Source organism: Arvicola amphibius, chromosome 12, assembly GCF_903992535.2.
Source record: "Arvicola amphibius chromosome 12, mArvAmp1.2, whole genome shotgun sequence".
Taxonomy (NCBI): domain Eukaryota; kingdom Metazoa; phylum Chordata; class Mammalia; order Rodentia; family Cricetidae; genus Arvicola; species Arvicola amphibius.
The window spans coordinates 29,247,177-29,272,765 of NC_052058.2; the positions used below are offsets into that span (position 1 = coordinate 29,247,177).

A 25,589-nucleotide genomic window follows, 5' to 3' on the forward strand; every position below is an offset into this window, starting at 1 on the left:
TAACCATGTCTTCAGTATTACCCACATATACTTCTATGTTTCCTTAAGCCAGTGGTTCTCTACCTTCCTAATGCTGTGACCCTTTAATACAGTTCCTCATGCTGTGGTGACCCTGACCATAAAATTATTTCATCGCTACTTCATAACTGCAATTTTGCTACTGCTATGAATTGTAATGTAAATATTTGATATGTTGGATATCGGATATGTGACTCCAAAGGGTCATGAACCACAGGTTGAGAACCACTGCTAAGCAGATCTGCTTCCCAGTTTGCACTATGGCTCGTTAGAATTCTCCTTACACCCGCCAGGTGCTGAGGCGTGCCACTACATGAAGACAGGCTGTCATAAGTTCGTTTCCATGTGTCATCATCACCTCGGGCTATCCAAACCTTCTGGCTACACTCCACCTTTCGTCTAATGTGAGCGCACCTTATATTTGAGTTTCAATTCTATGCTTCATCCTACTGATTAATTCCTGCTTTCTGACTAATCGGTGCTTGCCAGTTTACTTTTTACTCTGAGTACAATCAATATTACTAAGTGAAAATAAGGAAAACTATAATGACCAACAATGATAAGGTACTTGAATATAATTTGGAGTACTAATTAAATGAATTTATTACTTAGTAGAACAGTAATTTCATATTTGTATGGAAATAGAATGGGCCGGGGGGAATAACCTAATGGTAGAGTACTTGTTTAGCATATGCAAGGCCCTGGGATTCAGTCCCCAGAGCCACAAAACAAGTATAGAAATTAACTAAAATACAGCTAGATAAGAGAATACTAATACAGGCATGAAAAAGAATAAGGAATAAAGCAGAATACAACAACACAAATACCTCATTACATGGATCAAAACAGAAAAGCATTAAAGATATAAATCCATTAACAGGAAGCCTAAGACCTACTAAAACCAATTATTATTGGTTAAATGATGATCTCTAGAAGATATACTGACTTCTAGTATATCTACTTATACTAGATTATGGAAGGTGCATGAATGAACCTTTGGGTATAGAGAATTTTATGCATCTTTATTTTGGTAACAGTTAAGAAAGTGTACAAATACATTAAAATCATAGCATCTCTTTTTAGACTTTTATGCCCATTTACTCTTAATTAAAATAAATATTATAAGACTTCCATTGTCTAGCTCTTTTATATACTGCTCATGTCCTAAGGCAACATTTTACAGATTAAAAACTATTCAATTAAAAAAAGAAATAAGACTTCTTTTCTTGTAAAATATTAAAGTTCTATATGAAATCATATCATCGAAATAACCTCTTTTTATGGTATGAGTGTTTTGTTTACATTTATATCTACACACCACGTGTGAGCACTGCCAAGGACTGAGTTACAGGTGACTGCTAGCCACCATGTGGGGGCTGGGAACCGAACATGGACCCTGGGTCCTTGGTTCCTTGAGGAGTAGTCAATGTTCTTAAGGGCTAATAAATCTCTCCAGCCCAACTTGATTTGCTGCTAGATTACTGTGGTGGTTTGGATAAGAAAGGCCTCCACAGGCTCATACACTTGAATGCTGAGTCACCAGGGAGTGGTACTATTTTAAAGATTAAAAAGGATTAGGAGGTGTGTAAGGCCTTATTGGGAGAAGTTCGTCACCTGGGTGTTGGCTTTGAGGTTTCGAGTATCTCTCTCAGCCTATGCCTGATGTAGCTCTCAGCTCTGGTGGCCGCCTGCAGGCCTCCATACTCCCTGCCATGATGATAATGAACTAACCCTCTGAAACTGTAAGCAAGCTGTTAGTTAAATGCTTTCTTTTGTAAGAGTTGCATTGGTCATGGTGTCACAGCAACAGAACAGTGACTAAGACAATAATTAAGTCAACGCAGTAGCTTTAATATAATACATTTCATTCTATTAAAAACAAAAAGACTAACTATAGCATAGTCTTTACTGAAAAGACAATTTATAAACGTATTCAATTTTTACACACTTTAGCTTAAATATATAATCTTAGAATTACTTAATTATGTCTGAATAAGTTCTGCTCTAAACAATAGTGATTTACCTTTTTATTATCATCCAAGACTGTATTCATACTTTCTATCCACAAAGTGTCAATAGGACCATCAAATACAACCCATTTCCGGTCAGGTGATTCTGCTAAGGCAAATTCTCTAAACGTGTTCGCCACGATGCCATCAGTCCACTGAGGAGAGAAGAAAATGCTGAAAGGCCTCATTCATAAATTTAATTGGATTTATCATTAAAAACAGGAATACTTATAGTTTCTTGCTTTAATATACACTGACTACAGGCAAGAGTGTTATCTTGTAGATTACCTCATGAGACACGGGGTCAAACTGCCCAAAAAGCTGGCCCATAGTAATTGACTTCGGGTTTACAGTCCTGTACATGACCTTTTCTTCCTCTCCATAGTTGCGCTCATTCATAAGAGTTAAAGTATCAGCCAGCACTTGCAGAACTTTTGTCTTAGCAGCAAAAGGCTCTCCTACTAGCATAAAACTATGAAGGAGAATTATAGAATAAGATTGAAAAAATATGGCTAATTAAATTATTGATACCAGCATAGAAAACATCACCCTGTGTTAATCACCATAAATAAATTTTTAATTTCTAAAATGTTTCTTCTGATAGATGAAAATCACTTCTAAACTGATGGCGTGTACACTGAATTTTCCACATTCGTAACACTTATCAATAGTAGAGTATAACAGAAAGTCTTTAAATGACAATAAACTTTTATTATTTGCATATTCTTAAAATAAAACCCAAGGCAGGGGGAGAACTGTTTCTAAAGCTTTCAATTGCTGTAGTGGCAAAATGCTCTTTGTCAAAGATTTCCAGGCCACCTCCAGGCACATAGGCCTCCTTGCCACATCTGTGGAAACACAAGGTGACTGCAAAGAATGTCACACAAGGCAGAATATTGCCAGTAAGGGAACTGACGGGGCCGTCACCCCTCTAGTAAGAACTCAATCCACAATTTGAGATGGCAGCTACTCTGTGTGACTATTATAAACAGAGTCTCCCTGAGAACCTGTAAATGAACATACAGCATGCATGAAAAAGACACCTTTGTATTGCAAATCGCTAACATTTTGGCACTGGTTGTTCCTATGTAGTCAGCCTATCATAGGGAGGCTGTTCTTGTCATAATAAAAGAAAACCAAAATATATGACATTGACTTAGAAGCCAGAGCAAATTAAGTTTCCAGGGGATAAATGATTAACAATTGTAGTTATACATGGTAAACCATTTGATGAATTTAACCATCTAGATAAGCTGGAAGACAGATAATACACCTAATGAAGGAGGAAAGGGTAGCGTATACAGTATTATTAGGTACAATGGAAAGACTGCTGGGTTTACTAAGACACTATAAACACTGAGCACACAGGATGGGAGGGAAAGGTCTGCCTGAAAGTCGGGGGGAAAGAGATTCAGGGACCTGTAGAATTCTCATGCATATTGGTAAAAAATTAAGAATACTTTTCAACAATAAAAACTCAGATTGACATAAAGGATGAAATCAAGAACAGGGCTAGTTTACCACATTATTAAAATCTATGAAGGTTCTCAGTACAGAAGTCCTCCAGTCTTTAGGAGTTACATTCTAGTCCTCTCGTGGATACCCAAAACCATATTTTCTATAGAAGTGTAAATAATACTATGTTATTCCTGCATATTCATAACTATTACAAAGGTTAATTTATAAATTGGACATAGTAAGAGGGTGACAGTAGCTAGTCATAAAATAGAATAATTACAATAATATACTTTGAGCCGGGCGGTGGTGGCGCACGCCTTTAATCCCAGCACTCGGGAGGCAGAGGCAGGCGGATCTCTGAGTTCGAGGCCAGCCTGGTCTACAAGAGCTAGTTCCAGGACAGGCTCTAGAAACTACAGGGAAACCCTGTCTCAAAAAACAAAACAAAACAAAAAAAAATAATAATATACTTTGAGAAGATTAGAAGACAGTGCTCTCTCTTTCTCTCCAAATATGAAACTGTCCCCTTAGTATTTTTAGACTGAAGTTAGCTGTTGTGGGTAAATGAAGCCATAGAAATAAAAACTGTGGATAAGAAGGGCTATCGTAATCATTTTATGAGAACATGACTTGTTGTAAACACACTAGAGGTGTACGATCTACTAAGCCTGGCAGGGTTAAGGATACCACAAGGATTTAGAGAAATAGGACATTAAAACTGTACTTAGGGAAGATGGAGGGTAAAACACATAAAAGCTGATTAAATTTCTGAAGATGCCTACTGATTTCTACCTCCTGATTCTGGTCTAACCTATATAGGTGCTCAACCCTAGATGCATGAGGATTGAGTTATTATTCCCTCATTTTAGTATATGTTTGAAGTTTTGCATAATATAAAGGTTTTTTTTTTAACTTTACAAAAGTCGTGATTATTAAACCCTAACTTTCTGTGAGCACAAAATGGCTGGCATCATTTTTCAGTTACTATGAATAACACTTTTCTTTCTTCTTACTTCATGCATATTGGGGAAAGAAGACAAAAATAGGAAGAGCTTTCAAACATTAAGTTGAGCGCCTTGAAAACAACTGATTAGAAAGGCCTTCTCCAGGAAAGGAAAATCGAGCAGAGTTAGAAACAAGATGTTTTAAAGAGCCTCAAGTTCAATTTAAGTGATCTAGTAAAGGAAAAATATACATATAATTATGAACACAAAACTACATATCTACTTTAATAATGCCTTATAAAATAAATTATATATACAAAGTGTTTACAGCTGCTTGAATGGTTCCCTACAAGGAAGAGGTCCTGAAGCTTAAACTCCATTACTTCACAGTAAATGCCTCTCTGGAAATGGGCACCATGTGTCCAAGTGGATTTCAGAAATTGTTACCTAACAGTGAGCTGTGTTTACTTCAGTTTCTGAGACAGGATCTTCATATATGGGCCAATCTGGCCTGGAATACAAGATCCTCCTGCTTCAAACAGTCACAAGCTATGGTTACAGCTGTGCACCCCACTCCTGGTGGCTAGGGTTACAGGTGTGCACCCCCCACCCCGCTCTGGTTCCTAGGGTTACAGGTGTGTACCCCCCACCCCGCTCTGGTTCCTAGGGTTACAGGTGTATACCTCCCACCCCGCTCTGGTGGCTAGGGTTACAGGTGTGCACCCCCCCACCCCGCTCTGGTGGCTAGGGTTACAGGTGTGTACCCCCCCACCCCACTCTGGTTCCTAGGGCTACAGGTGTGCACCCCACTCCTGGTTCTTGGTGTTTGCTGTAAGCTACTGAGAAGGGAGAAGTCATTTGATCTCTAGCCCTCCTAATATTTAATGTTTATTGCCCTTTGGTTCTTTAGTTTAATTTAAAATAGCATAAAACTATGGCAAATCACCATTACTCTTACCCATGTCGAACAATCATCATTTCATACGTCTGAATAATTTTTTCAAGAAAAAATTTAACAGGCTGAAGATTATGTGCTTGGCAGACTTCATGTGTACATTCCAAAAATTCCTGAAATAAAATAAAAAATGGAATGTGCTTCTATGAAATGTTATTAAAATCATGTTAGAAAGTTTTATTTTTCGAATAAAAAAATAAATAAAACTAAAATGCCTTTAACATGCCAGGGTATCTTATTAATGATCACAGTATCCTAGCATTGGTTGTTAAATAAAAAACAATTCTTTTTAAAGGTGTTTGACAAAAGTCTAATTTTGGCTAAGACACAAAAAATATGCTAGATAATCCTTCATACCATAGCAAGTAGGAATAAACAGAAAAGCTAAAAAAAATCATTTAAAATTTAAGAGCCATAAGGTACTATAGATGCAAATCATTCTGAAGGAACTTAAGTTCAGAAATGGGTTAGTCTTTCCTGGGTGTCCTGGCTAGCTTTATGTCAACTCAACTAAACATAAGCTACAGTCATCTGAGAGGAGAGAACCTCAACTGAGAAAAGGTCTCTGTAAGATTGGGCTGCAGGCAAGTCCATAGGGCATTTTCTTAATTAGTGATTGATGTGGGAGAGCCCAGCCAACTGCAGGTGGCGCCACTCCTGGGCTAGTAGTCCTGGGTTCTATAAGAAAGCTGGCTGAGCAAGCCGTGAGAAGTAAGCCAGTAAGCAGCTCTCCTCCATGGCCTCTGCAATCAGATCCTGCCTTTTGAGTCCTGTCCTGAGAACCTTCAGTGATAAACTGTGATGTTAAAGCGTAAGTTAAAGAAATCTTTTCCTCCCCAAGTTAATTTTGGCCATGGCGTTTCATCACAGCAATAGAGACCCTAAAATACAGCTACAGCACTTTTAATGTAGTGCACACTTTTGATCCCAGCACTTGGGAGCAAAAGCAGGTAGATATATAGGAGTTTGGGGCCAGTCTGTTTTACATAATGAGATCCAAGCCAGCTAGTGAGACATTGTGAACCGACTCAACCCTACCCTGACCCCTCTTCCAAAAATAAATTTCTGCTGAAGGAAAAGACCCATACTATAGATGATTAGCACATCAAAAGATGGAAGAATGAAACTCACTGCCAAGAGTAAGTATACCCCAGGACCCAGCTATTGGACATATACCCAAACGATGCTTCATCCTGCCATAGAGACATTTGTTCAACCATGTTCATTGCTGCTCTATTCATAACAGCCAGAAATTGGAAACAACCTAAATGTCCCTCAACAGAGGAGTGGATAAAGAAAGTGTGGTATATTTATACAACAGAGTATTATTCAGTCATTAAAAAAAATGAAATCATGAATTTCACAGGTAAATAGATGGAACTCGAAAAAATCATTTTGAGTGAGTTATACCAGACCCATAAAGACAAATATGGTATGCACTTGCTTCTAGGTGGATATTAGCTGTTAAGTCGATGATTAACAGAGTGGCCATCTGTAGAACCCCAGCGGGTAGGTATGGAGTCAGGGAGTAAGAGGGACAGACAGATTTTGTTAGGAAAGGGAAACAGAATAGATAGTGAAGGATGGATGGGGTGGGACTGAAATGGGAGGAGCAAGTGGGAAGGGGTAAAGGAGATGGGGATGGACAGCTAAAATTAAGGGGCATTTAAAAGGTAGTTAGTGAAATTATTAAATAATGGGACAGTGTCCCAACTGGCAAATGAAGCTTCCAGTACCAGGATTGGGTTACATCTAATTGAGTTTTGGCCAAAGAAATCCCATGGGAACCCAACAACCCAGGCTGTTGCCAAGACTGTACGTAGTTCTCCACAAACTGAGAGCGGTTGGCCCCACTGCTGAAGACAACACCCACAGTTTATTGAGAATGGACAAGTCAAGCTGGTGAGCATGGACAAGTCAAGCTGGTGCCTGCACCGAGCCTTCACTCCTACTTCTACGATCTTTCCTACGGGAACGGATTCTGTGTGCTACCAAAGGAGAAACACAAAGACCAAGCCAGCTACAAATCCTTTGATCTACAATGGTGTCCTGCCTGTAAGATCTGCTAGGGCATTGGTGGCACAAAGCTTGTGGGTGTGACCAGCCAATGTCTGAAGGCTCGCTCCATGAGATAGAACCCATTGCTTAGGTCATGAATTGATGCTGTGAATCAGTTTGTGGGGACACTGTCATCTTAACCATTTTAATATCCCCAATCTATGAACATGAGATATCTTCCCATTTATTTGGGTCTTGTTTTGCTTCCTGTCCCTTCCTTTTATCCCTTCTTCCTTCTCTTATGGTGACTATTTATTTACATTTTAATAAATAAAGCTTGCCTGAATATCTGAAAGGCAAAGCTTTGTTAGTTTCCAGTTCCTGCCTTAGGCCCTTCAGAACCCCGACCTAGCTCCCCTGGCACCCTATATCCTAGGGCTGGGGTGAGCCCCATATTCCTCATACCTCCAGATGGGGTTCAGCACATTCCTGGGGGAGGAGGGTAGGTATTGAGGCCTCAGTTATGTTGGGACCAATGTAATGAATTTATCTTTCCGCTAGTCTGCCCTCCTGACCCTGGGTGTGTTCCTGCCATTAGAGGTCAGGCAGTGGTGGTGGACACCTTAATCCCTGTATTTGGGAGATGGAGGCAGAAGGATCTCTGTGAGTTCAGGTCCACCCTGGGCTACAAAAGATCGGTGCAGAAACACATCCAGGTGGTGGTGGCTCACACCTTTAATCCCAGCACTAGAGGGGAATATAAAGTGGGAGGAGAGTGAGGTTCTGCCTGCTTAGTCTGCTTAATGTGTGGTCACGTAGCCTTGGTAGAGGTAGGACTTTTCTAGTGGCTTGGCTGCTTTGCTTTTCTGGTTTTCAGGTTGAACCCCAGTATCGGTCTCTGGGTTTTTATTATTCGTGCAATATCTCCTTTCTGCTTCTTTCGCCCTACCCTCATCTTGAGGTACAGCCCAGAAGGGCCTTGAACTCTCGAGCTTCCTGCTTCATACTCCTTGATCACGAATGCTGGGATCCTAGAAACGCACTGTTTCCGTAAGCTTGTTTACTTCTGTTCGAGAAAATTTGTAAACTGCTGTGGGATAATGTTCTTGTACACTGTAAAGATTTGTCACTCGTTTTAGTTTAATAAAACGCTGATTGGTCGGTAGCCAGGTGGGAAGTATAGGCGGGATTACCAAACTGAGTGCTGAGCTTCTGTCTCCTCCCATTTTATATTCCCCTCTAGTGCTGGGATTAAAGGCGTGTGACTCCCTAATACTGAGATTAAAGGTGTGAGCCACCACCACCTGGATGTGTTTCTGCACTGATCTTGTGTAGCCCAGGGTGGACTTGAACTCACAAAGATCCATCTGCCTCTTTTTCCCCCCCGAGTGCTAGGGTTAAAGGTGTGTGATACCACTGCCTGGTCTCTAGGGGCTTAGCTTTACCTTCTGATCTTCAGGCAAGCTTTACTTATTAAAACGTAAATAAAATATCACTATAGTAAGTATTTTGCATTTTTTAAATCAAAATAATTCTTAAGAATTTTATTCTTTTTGTTGCTATTAAAAATGAACTCTTTTCTTAATTTCACTTTGGATTGTTCATTGTAAACATACAGAAATGTGGCTGGATTTTGTATAGTATAGCCTATAGCCTTGCTAAACTATGTATCTCTTATAATTATTATGTAAGTTGTTCAAGATTTTCTATACAAAATCATATCATTTGTGATTAAAGATAAGTTTCATTTCTTGCTTTTAAAAAAGAGTAAATACACTACCACATCCCAAACACTAATAGGCAGTAGGTAAACAAATTTTATCTCTAGTAAAACATTAAAAGACGAAACTATTAAAAGCAAACAAGTCAAATGTAATGAAGTTATACAAATTATAAGAAGTTATAAAGTGTGATACTAAAAGCATAAAATGTAGGAAAACAGGAATTTAAGTATAGTGTGTAAATATAAATTAAAGTTGCTACCAGCTTCAAAAAGCCAGCTCTAAATGCGTTTTATGTAAATCTTAGGAACGCATATCACTACAGGAAGCCTTTAAACAAGGAAGGAAACAAGGGAGAAACAGATGTGCAAACGGAAGGCAATTAGCAAATAGCATGAGTTACTCCTTACAGATCAGTAATTAACTGTGACTGACTCAGCAGGTGAAGACACCTGCACCAAGCAAGCCTGACACCGGTCTCAGTCCTGAGAAGCTGGAGGAGAGAACTGCCTCCTGCAAGCTCTTCCTTGGCCTCCCAGTGAGAGCTGTGGCAGGCATGCTTTACACAGACTCGAGAGTAAAGCGTTCGCTGCTCAGTTCATCTCAGAGAGCACCCTAGAGAAAGAGCAAAGGGATGCAGAAGATGTGCTGTGAACATAAACTGAAAGCAGAGCAGAGTGGCTACACCTATTTACAAGCAGTCAAAGAAAAGATGGCGAGATAAGCTTTAACTCAAGCACTCTAACATAAAGTAATAAAAATTTAAAAGACAAAGAAAGTCTTCAATGACGACAAAGAGGGCAGTTTTCCAAGAAGATAAAGCAGTTATAAATGCACACCCAGAACTGGATACCGAGTGATAAACAGCAAACACGAAGGCTCTCAATATCCACAAACAATCCAAACATCAAATCAATAAGGAAACAGACCTGAATTACACTCCAGTCCAAGTGGAGCTAACAGACCGGAACATTCTCCACAATAGTAACAGAATAGATATCCGTAAGTATGAATGAAAAAGCTTACATAAAGGACCATATATTAAGCCACAAATCAAAGCTTAACAGAGTTAAGATAAAATCATATCAAATATCTTTTTTATCTGTAAACTTTTTCTATTTCAAATTTTATTTGAATCTTGTGGATTTTGATGGTCACAATAATCACAGTTGGTTTCGCTAAACCTTTAAAGAACTAATGTCAATGCTTCTCAAACTCTTCCAAAAAATTTTTGAAAAATAAGAAATAACTCCAAACTCCACTTTACAAGACTATTCAAACAGAATAAGGTCCCCGATTTAATAAAAAGTTTACAAATAATCGAGCCATCAATTGAATTTACTGAACAGAGTAAGTCATTCTCTTGGATTCACTTACATTATAATCAGCTTCAGGAAGTTTAATACCAGGAAATAAGTCACTAGTTATTCCATTAAATAAAGGTATGTCATGTGATAGAAACTTTGGTTCATTTACATCTTTAATTGATCGAAGAAGCTAAAAATCACAAAAAGAACAGTGTAATTTAATTGCCTGCACTTATATATATGCTCATGGCACACACACACACACACACACACACACACACATCCTTAGCCAGCGTCAGTTTATTTTACATTGCCCATAGATTCCCCATAATGAAAGACTAACACTATCAGTATCAAACTGAAAGGCCTCTGTATTGATATAAAGTACAGTAAATAATCAAAACTTACAAGTTCAATCTTAAAATACTTGGAGCAAAACTCTCTCCGTTGCCTTGTTCAGTCCCTGGCTGATTTCACTAAAGTTATTCTGCCCGTAAAGTTTCCACAGTGCACGTATTTAATTAACTCTTACCAATATATCCTCGTTTTCCTCGGGATATTTCAACTTTAGATTTCCAGCTGCCACGAGCACGGCTTTCACTGCTCGCATCCCGTAGTCGTAGTGAAACTGGGAGGACAGCTGCTCCGAGCAAAGCCTGTAGGTCATCACTATCTTCACAGACAGAGGCTTCGCGTTCAGAAAGCCGTAGGAGTAGAGGGAGATCTCTGCTATCAGGGCGTAGTTTGGAACCATCATCGCGACTGTTCTAAAAAGAACCTGAGGCACATAATAAATGAAACACATTGCTCATGCAAAAGAATCCACTTTTAGAGCTAAGCAGAAACGGGATCAAAAGGTGCCGATAGCCAGTTTATTCCTAAAATGCAACGTCTATCTATAATTTTTTTCAGCAATAGTTAAATGTTTTTTTATGTGCTTGGTAGTTTTGGATTTCTAAAAATGACTTAGAAGGTGGGAATGGTGGCCTGTAGGCATAATCCTGGCTACTGGAGGGATTGAGGTGGGAGGATTGCAAATTCAAGGCCAGACTAGGCAATTTAGTGGGACTGTCTCAAAATAAAAATAAAGCAGCCTCGGGATGCAGTTCAGTGTTAGTATGCCTGAGCCCAAACCCCTGCACTACCAAACAAATGAGAGTTCGAGGTTTCCCTTATAGCAAAGGGAAAAGGGAAAAAGAAATGGCAAAATATATGAAGAAATTTATAACAGTTTGAATGGATTATGCTGCCATTTTTTTTATTGACAAACTAATACTCCCAACAAATTACCTTGAGGTTGTCTGGCAATTCAGAACGTCCGGCATAACCAGGGTTCATAGTAATAGCTACAAAACAGTTCGGATTGAGCTTAAGTTCTGTCCCTTCAAAGATGAACACATCCAGTTTCTGTTGAATGGCTCTCTGGATGCAAAGAATTTGCTGTGCCACCACTGATAACACTTCCAGTTCAATTCGATTAAACTCATCAAAGCAAGCCCACGCACCCGAAGAAGCCAAACCTTTAAAAAACTAAGGATAGCCAAGAAAAATGGTGAATATTCTTAAGAAAGGACATCATTTGTAAACAAAACAAACAAAACATTTGACCTTCTAAGTCCCAATTAAATGTTAAGCTTAAAAAGCTCCAAGGATATTGTCATTACCACTATAATCCAAGGTCAAGCGACATCGAATTACAAGCCAGTAATATTAGCACAAGCATTTCCGCAGTACACCCAGGCAGACCCCGCTGTAACATGTGACGTCACTACCTTTCCCATTGCCAGGTAGTCTAGCCCATCAGAGCAGTTGAACACCACACACTGCACAGCAAGCGCCTTCGCCAGGTCTTTGGTGGTTTCAGTTTTTCCTGTGCCTGCTGGCCCTTCTGGAGCACCTCCGAGGTTTAAATAGAAGGCACCGATCTGGAAGAAAATTATGTGTGAAAAGAAATCTAATGATTAGCTAGAAAAAAAAACTAGATAGTTGCTAGTCAAATGAATTTATTTGTATTCATAGCTTCAGGGAAGCCAGTTGTTATTATATTGTCCAGTTACTGTTCAGCTTAGAACCTTACGGCTGTAAAAAACGTCTAATACTTCAAATATACATAGTTCCCCTGCAAGAACAGAGAATCTAGCACTGAGGGAGGAAAATTAACTCAGGATGGTTTTCTTCAGAAAGTAGATGCGGAGATATTGGTAGAAGATAACAAGGATACCTTCCAGATGGCGAGCTGCCAAAAAGGGTAAACTCTGAAATAAGTGGTACAAACGGGGCCCATGTCTGGAAGACAAACAAACGTGTCATCTGGGATTTCCCGAGTTTTGCCTTGGTGTGTTCTTTATTTTCTGCATCCCCAAAGAAATGCTCTATATTTCTCTTACCAATATTATTGTTTTTTTAACTTTGTATTACAGTTAATACACGTTCCTTTTTTAAAACTAATCAGAGTTTAAATTCATCAGTATATGAATTATTTCACTAATAAATTGTATGCACAAGAATACTCATTTTATTTAGAACTAGTTGATGTTCTTCTTTTCTGGCGTGGGGTGTATCACAGAGCCGGAGGAAGGGAGACCCAGGACGCGACCACGTGCGTGGGAGGATTATTTATTAAGGAAGGGAGTGCTCGACAGTGCAGGTCAAGGGAGGGAGGAAAAAGGGAAGGGGATAGAGAGAAAGAGAGAGAGAGAGAGAGGGAGGGAGAGAGAGAGAAAGAGAGGGAGGGCGCGTGTGCACATGCAAAAGGGGGCAGTGAGAAGAGAGAGAGGGAAGAGATTTAGGACGACTCCAAGAGACCAGAGGTCGCTGGGAGTGGGCGTGGAAAGGGGCGGGGACCAAAAGAATAACATTCCCGGGTATTTCTTACAATAAAAAGCAAAAAATTAGACATCACAGTTTGAAGGAATTGGGGCGGCGAATTCTCAAGACTGCTTCCGGCTGATTGTGGGCGTCGTCTTTGGGGGGGGGGAACCCGAGAGAAGGCTGGGTGCCAGTCACATCCTGGCATAGCTGGTCTCTTTGCTTCTGACTGGTGTCTGTGGCATGGAAATGTCTGGTGTCTCTAAGGTATTGGCAGAACAAAGAACAAAGTTAAATGAAGGAAAAAAAATTTTTTTTTTTTTGACCAGGGAATTGAGCGGGTATCTGACCTGTTTACGATGAATTTCTTAATTCGACTCCCTGGAACTCACAAGAACTCCTTGGGTTTGTGAAAACAGAAGTTTTAAGAGATAAATTTGTTTTGAAATTTGTTTGGTGAGGTGACCTGGTAAAACCTCAACCTGGTAAAACCTCTCAGCTGTCAAACTGTCAGAGATCTTTGAGAAGGATAAGATTTTACTTGAGTTACCGATTAAAAAATGACAGAGAACTTACTTGGTTGGCACCCAGAGCTACTCTTTTTAGGTCCTCCATGGTCGCTGAAGGTTGTGCTTGACCTTTTTTATTTAGCGCAGTCCTGCCAGGTTCCAGGAGACTCTGTGGGCTAAGAAATCTGTAGGAAGACAGGCCTACCTTGACCTGAGCAGCTAGGCTGTCAATTCCAGTGATTCTGTCCACGTCTGGAGGTCTGCCTAATGGTCAGCGCTCGGCAGTTGAAGCAAACTGCAGGACGTTGTTCTGCGCGCGTCTGTCTTCTTGGTCAGCGCTCGGCAGTCGAAGCAAACTGCAGGATGTTGTTTCGTGCGCCGCATCTGTCTTCTTTGGAGGGAGCAGAGAGCTGCTGCTAGGAGCCAACCTGTCTCTTTTTGCTATGAAAAGTTTTTAATAATTAAATATTTAAATATCACATTCCCCAGATCTCTGAACAGTTGAGGGCTGGATTAAATATATAGCTGCAGTATACTGGCTCTTAACAGGTAAGATCCAGACTTGTAAAAAAGGCAGAAAGAAACTGCTGGCAATGGAAGTTTAATGTCAGAATTGACAATGGTAGAGAACAGCTTAAGGCATTTTTGTAAGAGACTTAAAAGTACATACCAGTTTAAAATATGAGATTTAGGATTTTGTAATCTGAAATGAGATGTAATGAACAATTATTATACATAGAGTGAACAGGAATTGAGCAACGTGGATGACTCTGATGGGCCCTATCAGAGACATACCATTTGCACAAAACACATGTAGCAGAGTTAACAGGAGAATTTTAGTGAAGACCTGGTGAAGAGGCAGGGTGAAATTGGGAGAGCTTGGTCACCTGACCTGACTCTCAGCCAAGATGGCGACGAGTCACCTGATCCACCTGGCCCTCAGCCAAGATGGCGGCAGCCACGTGTTGCAGGAAAAAAGTTACAATTTTTGAGCTGTAAGGACTTTAAGTTTAATGAGAGGGACCTAAAGGCATGATCTGCTCTGTTGCTGAGCCGCCATGACATAACAGAAGCCACAGAGGGGAGGGACAAAAGGCTGAAACCGAACAGCTTGGACTGCTTGGCTCCCATAACTAGACCGTGAACACGCCCGCAAAGAAAAACCGTAGCACTTCAAACCTGAAGGACCGTTCCTGGCAGGTGAAATGCACGCAGATGGAACGAACATTCAGGCGCGTGACCCAGCGTCCCAGTGCCACGCGCGGAATGTTATGCTTGGCTGGCTGAACCCACAAGTGTACGAGGGGTGCAGCAAGGCCAAGCCTCCGTCCTGGACGGGAGATCACACCGTAGTGATCACGTGGAGAGTCAGAAGCAGGGAAGGAAGAAAAGAAAAGAAAAGAAAAGAAAAGAAAAGAAAAGAAAAGAAAAGAAAAGAAAAGAGAGCCGGGAGCCCCGGGCCCCCGGGTGCGAGCGGAGTGAGAGGCTTTTTGCCGTCTCAATCACGGTCAGAGCTGGGAACGCAAGCTCCGGCTCCGCTATACACCCTACGCCAGAAAAGAAGAACAACACTAGTGAATTCAATTTTACACTCTAACCTACTCAGCCTTAAATGAGCTGCTGTTCTTTCATGTTTCTTCTCAGTTTCCAGGTGGGCAGATGTAGCAACTAAAAATACAAAATCCCTAGGAAAACTTAAATTTCAGATGAACAATGGATTATTTGTTAGGACTGCCCTTGCTTCCCTTGCACTATTTAAAGAAAACCACACACACACACACACACACACACACACACACACACCAAACACCGCATAATGATTCTGCTAGCAAGAGATGGTATGCTAGATGTCATATCGCCTCTCCTGCTGGCCTTTGGGAAGCATCTCATTTCACAAATGCAGATTTTTGTGGCACTTACATGGGACACAGTTGCCTAAGAATATTATGTAGAATGTTTTTCTATCCTTAAGTGACACATGAATAAAATTTTTCACTTGAAAGGTAGGTTTATCCAGGACAATTCTATCCATTATTACCCTTATCAGGGGTTTTAATACTTGTGCCTCTGTCTTCATAGCCTCTCAGCCGAGCGCAGCCTTGGGCAGTGTCCCCTACTTTTGGCTCTGTGGTTCATACTCTGTAGCAGTCATTGGGAGCTGGAATGTAGCTGTACCCTGACCTCCTGGTCAGCTCTCGGATACTCCAGAGCGGACTGTAAAAGGTGATCTACTTTCTGAAGCTCTGGCTTTGCCTTTTATCTTCAGGACCTTTCTTTTTCTAATTAGTCTCCATGGAAGTAACTCACAGCTTGTATACTACAGAGTCCAAATACTTTTGTATGCTAAACGGGGTGGGGAGGGGGCTGAAAAGTAAATACTCAATATTACAATTATACATAAAGAGAATTTGTGGTGCGACAGTACCTCCAAATTAAGCAGTAAATGTGCTTGCCACACAAGCCTGGGAACTTGAGTTCAGTCCCTGAACCAGTGGGGGAAGCAGGAACAGACTCACTCCTAAAAGTTGTCCTCTGTGGCATAAGCACACGCTGGGGCACACGCCAGCATTCTCGTTCACATGCTCACATTTTATATTATATATATGAGCATAATAATAGCATATATATACACATATATATGATATAATTTTTAAAAGAGAAGTTCGGGTTAGGAAAGAATAAATGCATTAGGTTATTATAGATCAGTTAACAGATGAGGAGCCAGGGAGATGGCAAGCAGGTAAAGCTGACACCAAACCTGATGATCTGAGTTTAATCCTCTAGTATCATAAGGTAGGAGAGAACAGACCCCTGAAAGTTGTTCTCTGACCTCTACACATGTACTGTTGCATGTGCGCAACCCTCTCTCTCTCACACACATATAATCATAAAAAAATGTTTTAAAATAAATGAGGCTAGTCAATAGTTGGACAAGAAAATAAATTCTGTATCAAAAGTATTATTTAATGTGTGAATAAAATAACTGCATACCAACGTCCTGTAACACCGGTCAGTCAGAGGGGTTATGACAAGCCGCGGGGAGTTACCGAGGTACTCATAAGCATACTTTACGTTGCAGTTAATGATGCGAACTCGGGCATTGTCATATTCCCAGTAATAGCGAAGCTGAGCAAGCCACTGGAAATCTGTATCATGTGAGACACCTACAAGGAATGAAGTAAAATCTTAAGTGAAAATAATTAGAAAAGCAATCTATTATAACAGCAAATATTAATTCATGTTTTCAAATTGAAGACCATTCCAAAGAATCCTATTAAAAAACGCACAAGTCTTTGTTTCTTAGAAGCTATCAATATTTTATAGTTTATATTTAAAAAATGACCTACCCATTTCAATCATGTCCATAACGACATCCCTAGCATGGACATCAATTGTAACCAAAGCGCCCAGTGTGATCCTGGTCTGTTTAGACAGTTTTCCTCTTACTAGCTCCACGATATCATTTAGTTGATACTGAAGTTCCTTGTAGTACCTCTTTAATCCCTACAAAATAATAAAACAGTTTAATTGATGTTATATATAAATGTATTGTATGACTCAAAACCCTCAAACTATTTCAAAGTATGAGTTCTAGAGTGAATTTATGTAATCCTAGTAAAAATAACAAGCTTTCTAAAATTTCTATAATTTTAATACCACATATAGAAATTGAGGATATTCTTTTCAAAGAACAGACAAGCAAACGAAGAACCATAAGGAGGAAGAAAGCATGTTGTTGTTCAGAATCAAACGAGGCTTTACCTCTGTCCCGCTGCTTATAACCTCCTGTGTCTCCGAAGTCCAGAACATCTGAGAAACACAAAGCACAACTTGGCCAGGCCACTCTCTGACCCAGTCCTTTCTTGCAGATTCTGGATAAGCCTGAAGAATGAAAGCGAATTTCTATCTTTAAAAAGTCACAAAGGGAAGGGGATCTGCAAACATCTAACAATCTTTCACAGGACTAGCTGTCAAGCTTTTGATGAACAATACACATTATTTATATTATAAAAAAATCATTAAACTATTTAAAAAGTCATGCATGGGGAAGGGTATGAAACTTATAACTTATGAATGTATACAAATGTAATATGCATACTGATGTTAAGTTTTAATTGCAAAGAAAAGTGCTGGATAGTGTTAATTGTCAACTTGATAGAGTTAATTGTCAACTTGATAGACTCTACGGTCACCTGGGAGACAGGCCTCTAGGCTTGACTACAGGGGTTATCTCGATTAGTTATCTTGATTCAAGAAGACCCGTCTTAACTGTGGGTGGGCCCATTCCCTGCACAGATGTTTCTGGAGTAAAATGGAGAAAGAAAGGGAAGCACTGGCAAGCATTCATGGCTCTTCCTCCTGGCTGTGGCTGCAATTTGGCCAGCCGCTTCTGGTTCCTGCTATCCTGACTTCCCTGCCACAAAGAACTGTACCTTGAGCCATGAGCTAAAATAAATGTTCCCTGCCTTCAGTTGCTTATATGAGGTTATTTTACCAGAGCAAGAGGAAAAGTAACTAAGACAGAAACCATATATTGTATTTCAAAGTTGGGCGAGTGTAAAATCAAAACAGGACAAATACACCTGGCAGGTAAGGGTTCTGTTTGCAGTTAAGTCTATTAAGTTCCTGTCTGTTTGTTCATCTGTACCAGAGGTGCTTGGTCACACGTGGGCCTGAGATATGTGGACATGAAATACATCAGTATATACATTTGCCCCTGGATGGGTATAGGCTGGGAGGTACGCAGGCAAGAAGTACATCAAGATACATGATTGCCTCTGCTAGAACCTGGTGGGAAGTATAGTGGCCTCATGGTGTAGTGATATTTTGTTTATGATTTAACAAATAAAGCTTGCCTGAAGATCAGAGTGCAGAGTTAAGCCACTAGAGGCCAGGCAGTGGTGGCACACACCTTTAATCCCAGTGATTTGGGAAGTTCTTCTGTATATGTATTGCTTTTATTAGTTAATGAAGAAAGAAACTGCTTTTGGCCAATAGCTTAACAGAATATAGCCAGGCTGGAATATATATATATATATATATATATATATATATATATATATATATATATATATATATAGAGAGAGAGAGAGAGAGAGAGAGAGAGAGAGAGAGAGAGAAAGAGAGAGAGAGAGAGAGAGTAGGCAGAGTCAATGAGATGTCATGGGACCACCAGAGGGGAAAGATGCAAGCTTCTAGGTGAAACCTGCCGGCAGGCCACAAGCCTTGTGTAAAATATAAAGTAATGGAAATTGGTTAATTGGTTAACTGTGGAGACAGTTGCAGGCTGAGGAGGCAGCCAGAGGACAGGACCGCCCCTTCAATCTGAGCATTGGTGTAGGTAAAAGAACTCTTTAGTGGCTGGCTGCTTTGCTTCTCTGATCTTCAGCATTAACCCCTGTATCTGACTGAGATTTTATTATTAATTCCAAGTAGAATTCATGCTACACCACAGTTTTGCCCTTTTAAGACCCTGCAAAACATGACTTGTGGCCATTTCCTGGGAACTTTAAGACAGTTCTGCCAGAGCCCAACCTTCTAGCCAGTATTTAATTAAATCTTGCTTCAAATTTAGTTTAAAATTATAGCAGTGGTCTTTTCAATGGCGCCCACGTGGATGACTGGATCCACAGAAAGCTTGAGAAAGCTTGGGAAAGAATAGAGTAAAGCATGTTTTCTCAGTAGCAGCAATTTCTCAGGTTTGGCTTTGCTTGCTAGAGCAAGCGCTCTCATCTAAGAGAGGCGTCCTGACTCAGCTTCAGCTGCAAAACCCTGCAGCTCATTAAGAAGTCCTGCCACAAAACACTTAAACGGTGTTGATGAAAAGCTTTTCAGTTTTCAGTTGTAGCAGGAAAAAAGTTGTGCTGTTTTAAAATGGCAGCTTTCTGGGCCGTCCTGCCAGGGCAAACTCTCTTTCAAGCAGGCGGTCCTGACTATGGAGCTTTTGATTGTTGTTTAACACTGTTGAAGCTTGCTTGCTGGCAGGGACCTTGAACGGCCACAGAGTTGTGGTGATTAACATGGCTACAGCCCATACCTCAGCCACAAGGCTGGAATCTAGAAAGCTAAGGAATTGGCTGGATCTAGCTGTCAAAGCCACGGCTTTAATCCTGATTATATTACTTGGTAAATTAAAGACTCGTGTGGTCAGAAAAAGAGAATTATACAGTAAAGAAAGAGTCAAAGACAAAACCTCTAAATGATTTACAGTGTGTTAAAATTATATGCAGGCTAAAGGTTAAAGTTCTTAAAAAAACAAACAAAGAAAAAAGAAAGAGAGAAGTTTGTTGTGGTGGTACACACCTTTAATCCCAACACTTGGGAGGCAGAGGTAGATTGACCTCTGTGACTTCAAGGTGTGGCAGGACACACCTTTAATCCCAATACCTGGGAGGCAGAGACAGACAGATCTCTATGAGTTCAAGGTGTTGCAGAACACACCTTTAATCCCTGCACTGGGGAGGCAGAGGCGGGTGGATCTCTGAGAGTTCAAGGACAACCTGGTCTACAGAGTTATTCCAGGACAAAGATATACAGAGAACCTGTTTCAAAAAGTAAAAGTAAAAATAAAAGAAATAGAGGTTAAAACAAAGCTGCACAAAGATGGAAAATACACAGAGAACCTTGATACTGTATGCTATTATGCTCTCTTTGAATTGTTTGAATGCTGAGGAAGAAGCAACAGCTGCTAAAAGATATTTGTCTATAAATGCTGCTGAACTAATCCAAGAAAGATATCTTGAAAATACCTTGACTTCACAATTTGGATCTAAGGATATGATACTTTGGAAAAGAGATTCTTCTTTTGTTTTTACAGAAAATGAGACTCTGTGGCTTGCTTCTATCCCAATATGGTATGATAGACCACGCCCTCCTGAAAGGTTGCTTTGAACACCTTCAGAAAATTACTTCACCCAACTGATGACTGAGATGAACCTGGCACACAGGTTACACCATGAAATATCTGATTAACAGCGTCCCCATTCAGCAGGAAGCAGTTTGGAGAGAAATAACTGCGCCCATGTTCCCAAATATTGTTTATAAGTGTTCTTTTACATTTAAAGGGGGATAGAATATGGAGATGAGTAATTTGCATTGATATGGATTTTGCTTTAGTGATTTAAATTTAAGGTCAATTTTGTTATATGTATATGTATTTCTGATACTGATTAATGTATTGTGGTTGTGAAGTTCATTTAAAAATGTAATGTATAGAGGTTGTTAATGGATAGTTATCAATAATAGTAAAACTTGTAGTTATGTTAGTTAGATTTTCTAGCTATATAGAGATATATTTAAGTTACATAGGCATTCTTCATATCTTTCAAAGACTACAGAATATCGCATTTTTGATGTTTTAATAACTTAGGGCTTTTCAGGACGAGACATGTCTGCTCCTGGCAGCACCAGCTACTTCAAGACGAAGATGGGCATCGAAGAGGCTCCTTATGGAGTTTGATAGCCATTGGGCAAGAAACTGCTCTTGCTTGGACTGTTGCATAAACTGGACACAGAGAACCCACAGAGAGGACTGCTGAACTTGCCTAAATGTGAGATGATTCTTTGGGGCTCCTGACTCATGAAAGAGTCTGCGAGACATTCTGCAGGACACAGCAGAAAGTGACTGAACTGCCTTTGAAATTTCCTGCTTCATGGAAAAGTCTTCTGGATACTATGGGCCTGTAGGCCAAAGATGGATGTCCCAATGGTACAGAAGAACTTTGGGTGACTGTCCAAGCAGCAAGATGTCTCTGTTATTTCTAGAGTTTTGGAAGTAGCTTACTTCTTGTTCACCTAGGTAATATTGTGTCCTTCTGGAGTCTTTGATGGAGTTGAAGAATAGATAGTCATATTTTTTCTTAGTTATGATAAAAGATAAAATAGATATAAATATTGTAACTGTAATTCTTGCTTTATAACTGTTTTTGTTATATAGTTTTACTATGTTAAAGTGAAAGCCTTTCTTTTTTGTTTAAACAGAAAAAGGGGAAATGATGTAGGTGTGTCTTCTATCTATCTGATGATTTCATTGGTTAATTAATAAAGTAACTGCCTTGGCCAGCCCTTAGGTGGGTGGAGTAGACAGAACAGGAAGAAGGAAGTGAGGTAGATGGCTCAGTCAGATGCTACGCCTCTCCTAAGTTAGTCAGACCGCCGTGCCTCTCCTCAGAGAGATGTGAGATGCAATGGAGCCAGCCGTTCAGACATGCTGAATCTTTCCCGGTAAGACACCATTTGTGGTGTTACATAGATTATTAGATATGGGTTAGTCAAGATGTGAGAAAGAGGCTGAAAATAATGGGCCAGGCAGTGTTTAAAAGAATACAGTTTCCGTGTAATTATTTCGGATAAAGCTAGTGGGTGGCTGGGAGCCGGGCGGCAGGAAGCGGGCCCACAGCTCCCCACTACACTTTTCCTCACGTGGGGAATTGACAATAGTAGCTAGGATGTCTATTTACTAACCCATAACTTTTCTAAAACTTATATAAGTAGGATATGCAATTACATTAATCATTTAAATTATTAGATTAAATTATTTTTAACAATCTGTACATTTGAATTTGAAATATACTTTCATCTACTACTAATACTTTCATGTTTCAAAAGTTTTAAAGATGTTTTGAAGGGAAGATTGAACAGTTTAAAAGGAGCTTCAATACAAATGGAAACAGCCAATAACAATTATACATTGAAAAGACTTCATGGGGTGAACTGTGAAGTTGATGCTAATGAAGAGTATTCTTTTAAACTAAATCATTAAATATAAGAATATAAATTTATTATTTATAAAATATTTCTTGTTAAAATACTTGCAGATAAACTCCAGTAACACAAGCTCTAAAGGAAAGCAATGAATGACAGATGTGGCAAGTACATTTTCTATGTCAGTGAGGGTGACAGTTCATGGACAACGTTGATGCTTTAGTATGTGTTTTCAGTTTGCTCGGAATCATAGAGAAAGGAGAAAAAACTCAGGATTTAATTGCATAAACATTGAAGCTGCAGAAAAGCCATCTCAAGAAAGCCAGCTCCAGGTTGGAAAGACTGCGTTACTCGGTGGACAAGAGCGGGTACTACTCTTCCAGAGGACCAGAGTTCAGTTCCTCGTACCCACGTGGATATGGCAGCTCACAAGCCTACTTTTCTTCCAGACATTCCCCCAGAGTAAACCGCACCTCTGTGCTCATGTAAAAATTATTAAGTAATTCTTGAGACCCTCTGCCTTCTCCCCTCTTACTCTACAACCAATTTGAGGCCCGCTGAAACTAGATTCTAATATATATTTCAAATATAAATTCATCTAATTTGCTTCATGTTTCTCAGCACCTGCCTACTGTCAGACCACACCATCTCTCTTCCAGGCTAATTCAAGGGTTTCCTGATGTGGTTTCCTGTTTTGACAGTCTGCTAATCCAGTCTTTATACCATAGTCTTAGTGGTATAAAAATATAAATCAGATTATGACTTTCCCCTAACTAAAATATTTTTTACCTCATTATGTAAAATAAAAATGAATCCCCTGCTCATCTTCCTTCTCTATTATCTTCCTTCTCTATTATCTTCATTCTCTATTATCTTCATTCCACTCCAAACGCAAATATCTTGTACAGTTGCTTACAAATCTTGAATCTTTCTGGGCCCAGAGCTACTACACAGAATATCAACATGTTCTTTAATTCACTCTCATCTATTTTCTGTTTATCCTTGAGTCAAACTTCCTCTATGAGCCTATTGCTGGACCCTCTCCCATTCTAAGTTGATAAACTCTATTATTCTCTCAGATAATACATGTTCCTCTTATAACACACCTGTATCGTTGATGTGTTAGTATATATATTATCCTCATCGATTTTTTTTCTAGTGATGTTAGAAATAAAGAGAAAAAATGTTTGCCAAACAAACAAAAAGCCCAGCATTTGTAGAACATAGAGTATGCAGTTAATCCTCGGAGACATACCAGCCTGGACGCAGCGATCACGTCATGAATACTCCTGAGCATTAGATCTTCCACTTGAATGAGCCATTTCTCCACAGCGCCCCTTGCGGCAGACGTGGAGATCAGGGCAATCAGCTCCACACGCTCACCTTCAGAGCTGTACATGGCTTTAATATCCAGATTGGGCAGGAACTCCAATTTAGCAATGCCTTCAAAGCATTTTTTTAGGTGTGGCTGAACTCTGAGAGGATCTTTGGTCTCTGACAAAATCTCTAACATTTCATCATTAGATAAAAAGAAAAATCTAGAAAAGAAATATGGGAATAAAGAAGTTTTAGTGGCAGTGCACCACACACCAGAAAGCCTTTGAAATTATAGCACAGCGATTGTCTACCATACCGGGGGAAGAAAAGTCGTTTCTTTTCTAGATATGCATTCAGCCCTTTCATGATTTTTTCCAAAAGGTCATTGCAGTTGAGGAGTTTTTCTAGCAAGCCTGTTAAAGAGGTGGCAGCGAGAACCTAAAAGACACAGATTCATACGAGACACACTTACGTGCTTGGTATAAGACTTAAGCATTAATACACACATGGGAAAATGTTAATGGTTTTGAAACTTTATGAAATTAGTAGTGAAAAATCCCCCCCCCCCTTTTCTTGAGACAAGATCTCATTCTGTAGCCAAGGCTAGCCGTGGACCGTAATTCTCTTCTTGCTCTAGAACCCCAAACGGATCATATCCAGCTTTGAAATTTCTTTTAGAATGTAAAAATTCACTAAATCATACATGTTGTAATCGGAGGACATTAGTTACAAATGATGTTATGATTATTGTATATATTTTATTATATTCTCTTAATAACTTTTTCATTTTTAATAGCGTTATGAAATGAAGGGATGTCTGAACACGGGTTTGTGCATGTGCTGAGGTCAAAAGTGTCAGACATCGTGGAGCTGGAGTTGCAGGCAGTTGAGTGGTGCTGGGAGCTGAACTTGGGCCTCTGGGAGAGTGAGACATACTCTCAGCTGTAGAGAGTACTCTGTAGTCTCTCTCTATTCTTGAGAATGCAAGGGAAGAGTCTTTTTGGATGGTGTGTGATTTAGTTTTAATTTTTACAGTTGTGAACTTTAAACTTAATCCAAAGCAGGTTTTGACAGTCTATAACTCACTGACCAAATCTAGCCAGTTGCTAGTTTTTGTGTGATCCTCAAAATAAGAATATTTTCATACTGCCAGAAGGTTAAAATTCAAAGGAGGCTAGCAATGTCGCTCAGCTGGTAGCATGCTTGCTTAGTATGCATGAGGCCTGGGCTCTATTGCCAGTGCCATGCACAAACTGCGTATGTGGCACAGCTGCAACCCCAGCATGCCCCAAGTAGATGCCAGAGGGTCACAAGTTCAAGGTCATTCTCAGCTACATAGAGAATTTGAAGCAACTTAGGCTTGATACCCTCTCTCCCAAAGTTAAATTAAATAATAAGAATGAAGATAATAATGCTATTTCAAAACATAAGTAGAAATGTTGTCAGTGCCTATAAGCAAAGCTTTATTATGGCAGAAACATATCCATTCACTAGATATTAGTTCTTACTGCTTTCAATATATAATGGTAGAAGTAAGCATTACAAAATTACAAGCATTGCAAAGCCTAAAATATATATTAACTGGCTATGTACAGAAAAATCTAATCCATAAGAAATCATGTACTGAAAAGTTCCTAAGGTCATAAATGAGATAAAAATGCTTGAAACTCATAAATTTATATAATTAACTTGCAATAAGTTTAGTACTTATTTGTTTTTTTCTCAGTATTGGAAAATATTATTTCTTAAGTTGAATATATTTTAAAAGAAGATTCATAGCTATGATTTATGCTAAATGTGTAAAAAATAATGTTTTTCGGCATTAGACCCCTGTACAACGTA

General features: G+C 39.6%; 1 protein-coding gene across 1 annotated transcript in view; it reads right to left on the minus strand.

The window, feature by feature from the left end:
- Positions 1–25,589, minus strand: part of Dnah12 (dynein axonemal heavy chain 12) — a 165,966-nt gene that overhangs the window by 102,676 nt on the left and 37,701 nt on the right. The window contains exons 20-31 of the mRNA XM_038349317.1: positions 24,064–24,185; positions 23,686–23,968; positions 17,490–17,609; positions 17,075–17,231; positions 16,719–16,891; positions 12,183–12,335; positions 11,701–11,940; positions 10,943–11,188; positions 10,481–10,600; positions 5,388–5,497; positions 2,316–2,499; positions 2,042–2,182 (exon numbers count right to left, since the gene is read on the minus strand). Coding sequence (XP_038205245.1) covers positions 2,042–2,182; positions 2,316–2,499; positions 5,388–5,497; positions 10,481–10,600; positions 10,943–11,188; positions 11,701–11,940; positions 12,183–12,335; positions 16,719–16,891; positions 17,075–17,231; positions 17,490–17,609; positions 23,686–23,968; positions 24,064–24,185 — 2,049 coding nt within the window. The remainder of the gene's footprint in view (positions 1–2,041; positions 2,183–2,315; positions 2,500–5,387; positions 5,498–10,480; positions 10,601–10,942; positions 11,189–11,700; positions 11,941–12,182; positions 12,336–16,718; positions 16,892–17,074; positions 17,232–17,489; positions 17,610–23,685; positions 23,969–24,063; positions 24,186–25,589) is intronic.